General features: G+C 46.9%; 4 protein-coding genes across 4 annotated transcripts; 3 read left to right on the top strand and 1 right to left on the bottom strand.

The window, feature by feature from the left end:
- Window positions 1-1014: 1014 nt before the first annotated feature.
- On the top strand, window positions 1015-3076 carry COCMIDRAFT_100108 (uncharacterized protein; the record flags this gene model as incomplete). The annotated part of the gene is made up of 3 exons (XM_007691579.1): window positions 1015-1102; window positions 1206-1776; window positions 1837-3076. 3 exons carry the CDS (start codon window positions 1015-1017, stop codon window positions 3074-3076), a joined length of 1899 nt encoding a protein of 632 aa, XP_007689769.1.
- Window positions 3077-5635: 2559 nt separating this feature from the next.
- Window positions 5636-6798, top strand: COCMIDRAFT_100117 (uncharacterized protein; the record flags this gene model as incomplete). Its single annotated transcript, XM_007691578.1, has 4 exons — window positions 5636-6168; window positions 6269-6374; window positions 6472-6598; window positions 6677-6798. The coding sequence occupies 4 exons, from the start codon at window positions 5636-5638 to the stop codon at window positions 6796-6798; spliced, it is 888 nt and encodes a 295-aa protein (XP_007689768.1).
- An 828-nt stretch (window positions 6799-7626) lies between these two features.
- Window positions 7627-8229, top strand: COCMIDRAFT_38357 (uncharacterized protein; the record flags this gene model as incomplete). The annotated part of the gene is made up of 3 exons (XM_007691574.1): window positions 7627-7785; window positions 7840-7936; window positions 7985-8229. The coding sequence occupies 3 exons, from the start codon at window positions 7627-7629 to the stop codon at window positions 8227-8229; spliced, it is 501 nt and encodes a 166-aa protein (XP_007689764.1).
- Window positions 8230-8820: 591 nt separating this feature from the next.
- COCMIDRAFT_38356 (uncharacterized protein) lies at window positions 8821-10496 on the bottom strand (the record flags this gene model as incomplete). Its single annotated transcript, XM_007691573.1, has 4 exons — window positions 8821-9245; window positions 9293-9629; window positions 9761-10218; window positions 10274-10496. The coding sequence occupies 4 exons, from the start codon at window positions 10494-10496 to the stop codon at window positions 8821-8823; spliced, it is 1443 nt and encodes a 480-aa protein (XP_007689763.1).
- Between the last annotated feature and the right edge of the window lie 2549 nt (window positions 10497-13045).

The following is a 13045-nucleotide window of genomic DNA, read 5'->3' as shown; positions in this document are numbered from 1 at the left end:
TACACATCCGCATCTGTCCCGTACACCATCCCTCCTGCAATATACCCGATTGGCCCGTTTCGCTTCCCCCTCCCCCCCCCCTCTTTCGTGCCCTTTTCCTCCTTGCATTACAATACGCCCGCCGGCCATGGCCAGCCGCCCACCCAATTGGTCACGGCAAGCCCCATCAGCGCGTGCCCTTCGGCCCTGAGAAATCCACACCCTGACACAGAACTTGCCTGTTCCGGCAATTCTCGCACAAAGGGTGGGTTCGGCACGGCAAAGGAACCACAAGGGGACGCGCTGGGATTGGGGGGAAGGGGGGCGCTGGCGCAGCCGCAAGGACTTGTGGCGCGCCGCCTCTGCTTTTTTTGATTTTGGCTTTTGTTTTTCGTGGGCGGCCGGATGGGCGACGGCGAGGGCTCGTGCGGTGGCCCGGCGGTGGGTTTTATTAGTCCGGGGTTGCGAGTGGACTGGCCTACGGCGAGCCATGTGTGGTGACGTTATGTATGTGACATGGTGATTTTTTGCTTGGATTGGGGTTAGTGGGAGGAGAGATGGGTTGGTGTTTCCTGGTGTATTCTAGGAGGGTTTTGGGTCAGAGTTGGTGTTTTGCTGCTATGGACCTCTTGTAGAGTAGTGTACATGCTGCTGGCGGCCTTGGTGACACTGGCACACATCTTCATTTTTACGATATCATGTTTGAGTAGTGCTTCAATAACGCTTGTGTGTAATCTGTATTACGTGGGAACACTGCTGTATGCCTGTTGCGAATGCGCAGATAAAAGACATGCATCTTTTGGGTCTTTCTCGGTTTGGCCGCCGTGCGCATCTGCGGCTCATTGATAGCGTAGGGCTTATCGCGCAGTTGCACATATGTACCTGCCTTGTTTCGTACATTACGTAGGCGAGAAAAGTGGGCGTGCGCTGTCGTGTTGGGCATCTTACTAATGATAGATCATCAGCTGGAATCTCGCCAGGATATCGTTTGCGGCCAGTGGGAAAAAGCCACACGTTTCTTTTTCGAGGGACACAATGTCATTTCTCAACATCCAAGGGTTGCATGTTTTTTGTACAGGTGCTGCAGGCGGGATTGGAAGCGCCATTGTGGAGGAATTGCTAGGTATGTGACGAGTCAACTACAGTGTGCAGAAAATCGTACATGCTGTAGTCTCTCTTAGAGTGCAATGAAACCACACTTTACATAACTCCTAACAGTAACATAGCCCAGGGCTGCAAAGTCACGGCGCACGATCTTGTTCCAAACCCTCTCGCCTCAACCAATCCTAACCTCTACTGCATCCAAGGCGACATTAGTTCCGAACCATCGATCCAAGACTCAATCACAAAAGCTGTTGATCACTTCTCCCAGCCCATAAGCATACTCTGCGCCAATGCGGGTATCACGGATGAATCTTGCAATTACCCTATTTGGGACATGCCCAGCGACTTGTGGGACCGCACCTATGCCGTCAACGTCCGCGGCACCTTCCTAACCATCAAGCACTTCCTTAAATCCGCCGAAACATACCAAACTGAGAGTGGCAACGAGATTGAGAACCTCAGTATCATAGTGACGGGGTCCGAATGTGGGGTTTTTGGCCAGGCAGGACATGTCGAGTATGCGAGTGGGAAAGCGGGACTGCAGTATGGCCTTGTCAAGACGGTAAAGAATGAGATTGTGAGATTGAATGCAAGAGCGAGGATCAATTCCGTAGCTCCAGGTTGGGTGGATACCAAGTTGATTGAGGGAAGACTGGATGACCCCAAGGAGATGTGGAGGGAAGCACAAGCTACGTATGTACATTGCTTTGTATAGCAACAGATTTTGGTACACAGAATCACTGACATAGCCAGGGTACCGCTGCGAAAGATTGCACAGCCAACAGATGTCGCGAGAGCAGTGGCTTTCCTAGCTAGCCACCGTGCAGCAGGCCATATCTCAGGTCAGTGCATTTCTGTGGATGGTGGCATGGAAGGGCGCATCGTGTGGTCGGAAGACGAAATTCGCAAGTCGCAGAACACTGCTGCCGAGCCTGAAATACCACCTGCAGATGCCGTCGAAGAGACCTTTGGCACTGCTACGCAAGGCGTTTCTCTCACTAGCCGAGATGCCTCAATCATGGCTGCTCCCATGACTTCGCCCTTGAGTGCTCCTCGTCACGATTTCATGCCAAAGATCAAAGTCCTGCTCTCAGTCGACTTTGATGCTGTATCCGGCTGGCTAGGGACCGGCCAAAATCCATCCAACAACCTCGCAGACTACAGTTCGGGCTTTTTCAGCGCCTACGTCGGCGTCCCGCGTCTACTCAGACTCTTTGCAAAACACGGAATAGCAGAAAAGACAACATGGTTCGTCCCCATGCACAGTGCAGAAAGCTTTCCCACCGAATTTGCATCAATCAAAGAAAGCGGCGCAGAAATCGGATTACACGGCTACTGTCACGAGGGCGCGCCTCAGCTCACAGCAACCCAAGAACGCGAAGTCCTCGAACACTGCATAAGCCTATACCAAGAACTCCTCGGTAAGCGACCGCTGGGCTACCGCGCACCACTTTATCAACTGCGCGAAAACACAATCGAATTGCTGGAAGAATACGGGTTCCTCTACGATTCCAGCTTATCTCACCACGACAGCAAGCCATACTATATCCCCAAGTTGCCTCCAATGGAAGTACCTAGCTACACTGATACTGCATCAGCAAAAGACTGGATGAAGCCGCTGCCCACCCCTGGGGCGCCAACATCCAGATCGCTCGTTGAGATTCCGGCGAATTGGTATGCCGAGGATATGACGCCCCTGCAATTTTTCCCCAACACGCATAATTCACAGGGCTATGTTGATGTCCGTGTCATTGAGAATGTGTGGAGAGATAAGTTTGAGTGGATTAAGAGTGAGGCCGAGGAAGGGCTAAGAGGGGGCGATGATGTGGTATTTCCGCTGGTGCTGCATCCTGATACGAGTGGTATGGCGCATGTTGTGGGGATGGTGGAGAGGGTGGTCAAGTGGTTGAAGAAGTTGGAGGGTGAGGGGGTGGTCGAGTGGTGTACGTATGCTGAGGTTGCGGGGGAATGGAAGGAGAAGAATGCTGTCTAAAGTTTTGAAATGATGGCTTTTGTGGCATGAGTTTTTGTAGTAATATGCCTAATGTCAACTTCAGTGGTAGTTGAAACATCTTTCTTTGGCTACTATTGTAACCATGATATGTCAAAAAGTTGCGATGGCATTGGTAGCGTGTTCCTCAACGCCAGTCCATTCAACGCACATCTGCACAAAACCTTTGCTCCTCCAGCAATGGTATTACTTGTTTTCTTCCTTCTCAAAAACCAAAAACGACAACTACTCATTGCTGCCCTAAAAGGTGGGCACGCTTTTTGGATTCGAGGCGTGTCAGCTAGTCACGCATTCCTCGTTCGATTATAACTGATGAAATCCCTGTTGTATTATCATCACTTCACATTGCCTTAGCGGCCTCGTATTACTTTACCACCTTTTCACGGAAGATGCTGACTACCCCTCTTTTATCCTCGCAATTTTTCAATTACTCCCGTTAGCGTGTAGCGGGTTCAATCAAAGTCTATATCTCCTCAATCATGGCATCACTGTATGTTGTTTTCAATGATCTTTGGTTGTAGGTCCGTATCCCGATCGTTCTTTTACCATCACTTTGGATGGTTTTTTTTACCAAGTAATTGCAAGTTTGAAATTCCACATGTGCTATCTTCCTCTCCTTCATTTAGAGTCCTTGTGGTGTATAACTAAGAGTCGGCGACATGAACATCTAGGGCCTCTGACATTGTTCCCATGTACTAGGGTTACTTTAACCGTCTTACATGCCACTTAGTGTACTAATCCAGTCAGATGCGAGGGTAGGTAAACGTGTCCCTGTATCTTACCGCCCAAGCACCGATGCCGTCTCACGGAACCAGGTACTACAGCAGCACTGACATAAGCTTTGTGCAAGCTATACCATGGTGCGGGCGGGAAGGCTTTCGCCATTTGCACTGACCACTCCCAAAATGCTCCGCACTACTGCAACAAATAATGCTCTTCCCAGCATGCTCTCAAAGAAAAGAATACAACGTCTGGCGCAATGGCAATGAAGAACTTCACTAAGAACAGAGTCTTCCACTTGGAGACTGACACCGGTACTATAATAAACAAAAGTGAAAACTACTTAAAGTGTTTAGCAGATGATAACTGAACAATCACATCGGCTGGGTAGCATACCGAGCACGCACCAATTGAGCCTAGAACTCTACTCATCTGCACTAGGATACTGCCGCTGCCCCCGAATATATGCCGGTAACGGTGCCGTGACGACACCTGTGCCTGCAGGAGATCGCTTGCATACCTCCACCCCCACATCATCCAAAATTAACTTCGCCGAAGATCAACGTGGGGTCTCGCGACTGCACTGTAAACACGCTATCCATGAGATCAGTTCTCAAGAAGTTGTTGATGAATTGAAGTCTTGAGTTCTAGCATCTCCCATATGCTGTATGTTGTTCCCTCTCTGTGTGATCCAGCTCACTTATCATCTAAGGTACACGATAAACTGATCTGTGCAGCTTACATGCTGTTCCCGCGTACCGAGAAGTAGCGCAAGTAAGCACCTGGGTTAGTGCTTAGTAAGACAGGGGTACTGTAGATACATCAAACACGTTAACACTAGAAAAGCTTAGCTTGGATCCGAGAGTTTACTGCCAATCTACCCTTCAGATATTGCCATGCCCCCCCCCCCCCCCCCCCCCGAGGAAGAAGGTGAGGCTGGATTCAGCAAACGAATGGTTTAGTGATGTTGAACATATCTAGGTTTTCGTTAATCGCGCAACTGTCCTGCGGGCTTCATAAGCACGCACTGTGCTCGGGAAAAAGACAAGAAGCTGCAGTAAGAATGACAGCACTGGCTCGCAGCTCTACACTTATCGAGTGATATGCTCAGTTTTGTTCATTTTTACCTTTGGGTTTTTAATTGCTCTTGGGATATTGTGGTTCAGGATCAAGTAGGCGTATATGATCGCGTGAGAAGGACAACATAGGGCCGAAGAGTACATCTTCGAGGTCGGCTAATGGTCGTCCGCAGTAAGCCCGTATATACTGATATTCTATCTAATATAAAAGTGAGAATAAAGTTCTGTTCGTGGGGGTTCACGTTCTGCTATACTGACATACAATTCGACAACACTTGTATACACGTGCAAGGGGAATGGTTCTAGAGACCTGAAAACACTGCCCCCTACCCAGCCACGACGATTCTATACCTTTGGTAAGACGATTTGAGAGCCTTCACGAACGATCATCCCCAACGACTGGTCTGTCAATCCCAGTAGATACCATACACGTGCTGTGACGAGTGTACACAAGTGGAGTGGTGATTGAGCAGGTGATATGCGCGTGGGGGAAAGGACGCCGACTACTCGTTGAACTACGTACGACCTGGGACAAAAATGGCACAGTTTGATACAATTTAGTATGGATTTCGAGAAATCCAAGTTGATGTACGAAGCACGCAACCTCAGTTACAAGATTTGTAATTTATCGTGGGAGGGAAAGGTATATAAGAGAGTGAAGCACTGCATCAATAACAGCACCATTCACATTGAAACATCAATCTCCAAACAGCAGCTTTCAACTCCATCAATCAAGCCAGCCATGCGTGTTCTCATTGCAGCCATCGCTCTCTTGAGCATCTTCTCTGACACCTCCTCCGCCCACCCTTCTCTCTTTGACCCTCGCGCTCAAACCAAAAACATTCGTGTCCCCATCAGCGAACTCCTCCAAAACTCCAAAGTAGAAAAGTCTGGCAAGGGCACCCAGGGCCCTCTCAAATTCACGGGAACTCTCCCCCCAGAACTCAAGGCCCTCTACAAGAGCATGGCTCCCAAGCCCGATCCCCTCAAAGAGTCTAAGATGGGTCAAAACGTTTGTCTTGGTGATCCTTGCTGCACCAAGTATAATGATAACAAAGTCACGCCCACGCCCGTTTTCGAAGTCAGCGAATGGAGCCAGCATCTTGGCCTTCCACGCCGCATCTCGGAGGCCCTGTGTCCGCCTGGCACCGTGACCAACTCGCGAACGGTGTCCTACTCCTATTCCATCAATGTCAACATTGGTCCTGATCTAAAATTCGGCCCAGCTATCTTGGATAAATTCGGCATTCGTGTCGGCTTTGCATACACCTGGGGGTAAGTCTTTTCTGTCTTTCCCAGAACAGACATGGGGGGGTTTTGAAGAGGGTTTTCAGATGGAAGTTGCTTGGCTAACTACTTGTGATGCACATGATAGAACTGCTACGACGGTCGGATATACCGCTAATTGCTCGGATGGCGGCAAGTATCCTTGTTATGCTGTTTTCACTCCACGTATCGGTGTGATCAAAGGTTGGGGATATGTAAGTTCTCTTGCCACCCAATTTCGTAGATGAACCCCAGTTCATTTCTTCCATCTCTCTTGCTATCTTTACTAACACTGCCTCTCTGCACCGATAGATTGCACAGGTGGGCACGAATGGTTTTATCTGTTCCAAAGGGGAGAGGTCGTTCATCGAAATTCATGTACCAGTTGTGCCATCCGACACTTGCAAGGGAGGAGATAGGAATCCATGCGGACCTGCCGGTGAGTTAATCCTGCTTCTATAGCCCTCCGAACGAAAGAATTGGATTGTATCAGAGACTAACGGGTATATGTTGAAAGGCGTGTACGATCATTGCTTTGCGACGGGACCGCAGGCGGCTGCCCTGTGCCCTCGCAGCGGAGTGGATTTGAAGCATCCACCCGCGCGATCCTGCCCCAATAGTATTACTGGGCAGCCTTAATGGTAATGGCCATTCTACGCCGACTTTCCTGGCTCCCTAAAGGCATACTGTATGCATGCATGCTAGCTTTGAGATTAAAGACTATACATCTTAGCTGCATCAATGCATTTTCGGAGGAAGTCGGCTATGTAGTAGCGGAGTATGAGGTTTAGTTTTCAGGGCGGGGAGAGGTGAAGTAGGGATTGCACTTTAGGGCTAGACGCTGGCGCACCCAACCGGTCATTGTGTGCGCGTAGCCTCCCTGAAGGAGACATTGAATCTACCTAATTTACCTAATAAGTTTTTCTTGAGTTCACGGGAACCAGTAGCCCTCAGAATTTAGTGTGTTCGTCAGAGGTAGCCTTGGATAGTCAGTCAAGCCTCGTGAGTCATCCACGCGAGTTGCACTAACTGTCTGTGGAGTATTATGGTCTTGCTGGTAAATTAATGTTTCAAGCGGTTGTGGTCCCTTTCAATAAGCGCCGCGGTACATTGAAGAAAAAGTAAGGACTTACAAATAGTAGGTTGGTTCTAAATCCCACTTGTAGCTTGAAGATGCATGCTCAGTCATAAGACATTGCTAGAAAAGATGTATTCAGTATTCGCATACGAGAAAATGCTACAGCAGGTCATCTCTTCTTGTGGCGGTATGGTGGCTTCCTGGAAACAGCGGGGAAAATGAGGGGAAAACTAGCTGAACAGGCAACAATCCTTAGTGCCTACATTGACATTTGTACCTCCCTTCTCCTTCCCTTCACTTCCGATCTGTCTTAGTTACTCAGGGCTGGCCTTCTTCCTTTAAGCCAATACCCAAGGACTAAGTGCATGCTTGCTCTCCCATTTGCAAACATGGCAAAAGACACTGGAACTGTCTATTTCAACAAGGGCAGTGCGGAGTATGGCTTCATGAGCAACATGTATATCGCGCCATTTACCGTTGAGGACGTCGAGTACAAGTCTACGGAGCACTACTTTCAGGCTGCGAAGGCGCGCCACTTCAAGGACCATGTATATAGAAATCCCATCCTTGCTCGTCACTTTTCATGTATTGACTAAGCGTAGGATGTTCTGTGCGAGATTCTCAATTGCGACAGCCCAGTCAAGGTCAAATCCCTTGGTAGACAAGTGCATCATTTTGATCTCAACGAGTGGGATGAGTGTAAGTTGTAGTATCCCAAGAACTATATTCAGTGCTTACATCGTGGAGTCAAGGAAGTGGTTATGAGGGAAGGGAACGTGCATAAATATGCAAAAAACCCAACCCTCAAAGAGAAGCTTCTTGCTACTGGCGAACGTAACCTAGCTGAGTGCAATCCCAGAGATCGTTTTTGGGGAATTGGTGTTGGTAAAGCCAAGGCAGAGGCTACTGGCAAGTACCCTGGCAAAAATGTTATGGGGTTTATTTTGGAGGATGTCCGAAAACAGTTCCGGGATGAATTCAAGGAGAAATAGCTTAATAAGCAAATACTTTGGAATAGCTCTTTCATATCTCTGTTTAGGGGCGGGTTCTTACGCGTGGGGGAACCTAGTCTTCCCTGTACAATAGCTGGTTGGTCGGGAAGAAGTGAGGAACAAGTATGTCTGAAGTAGTAGCAGATGATGAGTAAAGGTAAATCCTGAGCGTAGTATCGCAAATAATCATGCAAATAAACGACCGAAGCTGCTATTGTGGTTGCAGTGATCCTCCCAACCGTGAGTAACATCAATTCATGGAGGAATAGTTCACTTGGATACACCGACTAGATACTGATGGCTCATCGATGAGTTGTTTCATAGTACTAAAACAGAGAATAGAGTAGAGAAGGGTTGGAACCTGGTCATCTATGCAGAGCACGAGCGTGGAATTCCAGTGTGGTTGTGCGCGTAGTTTTGAAGCTACTCATCATGGGCCCTTGTTCAATCATCTTGATTTATCATACCATCTAACGGCGCAAAGGCTCACTCTACTCTATGAATAGGATTGTCGTTTAATTCGCGGATTAAAACAGGCTGAAAGAGCTTTTATATCCTCTCCGAGAAGCAGGTACTTCATTGGTACATCCCTCATTTCACAATCACACGCACTCCCTCGCTGCTCGCCTTGGGAAGAGGCACGAAGAAACTGCCCGCCATATCCACGTCGCTCCTATCTGTCTCATACAGCTCCAAATCTGCCAATCTGAACAACCCTGAGAGACCAAGATACATCTCTGCCAGCGAAAAATTCATGCCCGGACACATACGTGGGCCCTTGCCAAAGACGGTCAAATACATACTCAGGGGACGTCCAGTCGCTGTGACGGGGCTATTTAGCCACCGCTCAGGGAGAAACTCTTTCGGATTAGGAAATATTTTCGGATCGGTGACCTGGAGGTAATTTGACATGCTGAATTCTGTACCAGGAGGTATGATGTATTTGCCATACTGAATGACACCCGTTGGGTTTGTACGTTGGATTCGATTACTCAACCCATACGACATACGTAGAGCTGTAGACGTTAGCTGAGGGTGTTTGAAATCTCCATGAATTTCTTACATTCTTGCACAACTGCGGACAAGTACGGCAATTTTTCAAGTTCGGTGAGAGGTAGCAGATTCTTGGGGTTAGGCATCGCTCTCACAAGCTCCTCTACCAAGCGCGCTTTGACTCCCGGCTTATTCAGAATCCAAAAGCTTCCAACGGTGAGCGCTGTCTTCGTCGTGTCGATGCCTGCACCCATGAAACTCTGCCCTTCATGCTGCATCACCTCCTCGGTCAATTCGCTACTTTTCAAGCTGGAGTTGAGTAACTCGTGAAAGACAGTGCGATGTTGGAGATACTTGTTCGCATCGTTGTCGCCAGCCACGATCCGTCTGATCTGGCCTCTCACTTCCTGTATCTGTTTAGCAGGGCGTATATCGTCAGAGGTGGGCAACCTACATGGCGAATTTCCAACACCGGTTTCATTTTGGGGTCTAATCTGACAAGCAGCCATTCCGGCAATTTCTGGAACTACTTTGCTACGTTGGGAAAACATGTTGAAAAGGGAAATGAGTGCAGCAAGTTCTGGATAGCGGTTATGAAAGGCGACTTAAAGTCCGGATAGTCTAAGAAATCGTAAGATAAACCACAGATGTACCAAGTGAGCACGTCAGACACGTATGCGCCCCAAGCATCATTCAGACATATTACCTTTCCGGTACCCTTATACTGCGTCTCGAGGATAGTGCACAGCTTGTTGATTCGGGAGTCTGTGTAAGAGCTGAAGTCTATGATTTTCTGCCTAGTAAAGAAAGGAGCAACAGCTGCTCTGCGGTGGCGATGATGGTTGTAGTCGATTGTGTCGAACAAGGCTTGTGGGTGTGCAAAGCGATTTACGTGTTGCGGCAGTTTGTTGAACTTTGACTTGGCGTTAAAGAGCTCATTGTAAAACTCTGCATCGCGAATGTGTACCTCCGTTGGAGAAACACGAATGATTGGGCCTTCCAGCTGAGGATCAATATGAATATTGCTGAAGTTTCTCATTTCATAACTCACCATATTTCTTATGCCACTCTTCAATCTTGAATACAAATCTTCCGCCCTTTGCTACATCCCAATATACCTCAACCCAAGAGGTAATAGCAGCAAGCTTAGGACCTGGTATGTTTGCGATAGGGCTGAAGAAGAGACGATATACAATCAAACCAATGTAATAAATGCACAAGTACAATAGGGAGGTGATAATCGTTTCTTGTTTAAGAGTCGACAATACAGCCATGATGACTAGGGCAATTGCCAATACAAAAGATCAATGGCCGATAAAGAAGCAGAGCTGTTACTGCTTTATATTAGAGCATTCATTACTGGGCTATGCCTAATGCCGAATACGTACGGCCTCGTCAGAAAGGCCAGATACGATGTGCCGTAGGTTACGGTCCGATCTAACTCCATACAGGAAGAACACACCACCTTGCCTATAATATCCCAACCGTTAATTCATATCCGCTGCATTAGTCTTACCCGGAAAAGATTGATAAATGGCTCAAATCTGTTAGAAATGCCATTGATCTGCAAGGCCCCGACATCTCGGGGTTAGGGCTGTGCGTTGATCTGAATTTGCACAGCTCTTGCTTTTATACCCATGTATTATACATTGTAGTACAAAGTTGTGGCCTAATATATACAGTCATAGATTATGCAAACCTTATTTAGGTCTATCTACTAGATACATTTTCTATAGCTCTTACGAATGCTTGAATTAACATGCGACATGCGTGTTGTCCAAAGCATAAGAGAACTCGCCATGTCTGCCATGCATAGTACCCAGGCCTCCGACATCCGAAAGCCGATGGCCGAGACACAGAGGTTATCTCCGATATGCACAACTACGCCCAAGCTTTCGATAGCGAGCTAATATATACATATCACTAGACCAGCTCTAGATATTTTCCGAGGCTGAAAATACTAGACGCTCGCCTGACGGACAAAAAACGCGATGCTTTACTACACCAATCGCCACCTAACCAAAATCGATGGCGATGCGCCAGAAAGTTTGTAACTTCAGAACTTTGCAAAACCACCATGATACCACAACTATTCTTAATTCCTATGAACATCGTCCTCGCCGTATGCTAGATGAAGAATTTCGAGTAAATAGTAACAAAAAGATGGGAGTAATCAATCCTACAGATTGTGTGAAGTATGAATCATTCTACAGTACGGATCTCATCCCCCGGGGTGTAAGGCTCTACCATAACATGTCTCACTTTTGCATCTGGGATTATGTGTCATGCGTACCAAGTAGGGTTTCTGTGAACTTCTAAAATCCATCAATAAGTACCATGCGAGCCTCGGAGATATTATTTGGTTCCGACGTATTCGCTCCCATCCAAGTGTAGAGCGTATGTCAACAGTAACAGCACTGCATCCCACCAGTACAACGCTACAATTGCTCCCACTAGCCCTGCCCCTGCCTCAGTTCTTGTCTGGCAGTGAGTCGTCAAAGCACGATTTTCGAATTGATATCAGGAGGTAGAAGGCTATATGCTAGTAACAGGTTTCAGATATTAGGCATAAAGTAGCTTTGAATTAATTTGTCTACGAGGTATAGGATGGAATATATCGAGGGAGGTATAAAATATAAGTAAATAAACGCTTGGCTAGGGCTTACGAGCCTACTCTAGTTAGCTTTTACTACCCAAGTAGCATTGCATATACCTATTTTTAAACCAGTTCTTGTTACTACTAGAGTCATTTCGTCCTATGGTCTCGCGATTGTTGCACCGGCCATTCATATTCTTACTTGAGCCAAGCAGATATATCGACGATAGTCGAAAAATCTTGGGGCTTCCGGTTATGTAGAGCAGGCGACACCGATCGATAGCTTTCAGCTAAAGCTACCTAGCTGATTCTAAAACTATATGTAGATCTACTTCGCAATCTCATATATGAACGAAACGTATTCCGTAATGATGAGATACCTCTTACTAGGACCTAGGCGTGCCTAGTATTGGCATCACTTATTGTTTAGGAAGCTTCCACAGGTCCAATCGATTTGGGATCGTTGTAAAGGACTTCGAACTCTCAGCACTAACCAAAGCTTAACGACCAGTTCATTTAGAAGTCTAGAGAAGGATCTTGAGACTGATAAAATCACCGAGGTATATAGTATCTTGCAACCGGCGTTGATTAGAGACGTCTTGATTAACGAGGCGCTAAGCGTAAATGCATGCATAACATCGTGGCCCTGTTTGGAACCTTTCAATTCCATCAATCCAAGGGGTCATTACGAATTTACTCAATCCATGGGGATCTCTGGAATCAATTTCAATCGATTTACCAGATTACGGTATTTTTTGGATAGATGGTTTGATTACGTGATTTTGTTTCTGTTCTAGATTCCCGAATGTGGTACTGAAAGCTAACCATCTCAACACCAAGATGCTGCTAGAGGTGCCGGACGGGCCAACGCCGCGGACGGGCCAACGCCGGATTACGTCCTCCAACACCAATTATTTAATCCACTTTAACTACTTATAACGTAACTATAATATAATTAGTTAATACTATATTTACTACTATTAATATATTAAAGCCTAATAAAAAACTTATATATTCTTAAATTATAAAAAAATATAGTATTAATCTAGAAACGCTAAGTGTTATACGGGGTCTGGAGTGCTAATACTTCTCTAGCTCGATCCGGGTTAGGGCGAGTAGGATTAGGGTTAGCGCCGTGAGAGTTGCCTAGCGATTCTTAATAGAAAAGAGTTATAGATGTAACTAAGGGTTTAATAATACTAATCTATTTAATAGACTAATATATAA

Source organism: Bipolaris oryzae, assembly GCF_000523455.1.
Source record: "Bipolaris oryzae ATCC 44560 unplaced genomic scaffold scaffold_103, whole genome shotgun sequence".
NCBI classification, from domain to species: Eukaryota; Fungi; Ascomycota; class Dothideomycetes; order Pleosporales; family Pleosporaceae; genus Bipolaris; species Bipolaris oryzae.
Note: the sequence above shows the minus strand (reverse complement) of the source record. Positions and strands in the feature narration are given on the sequence as shown.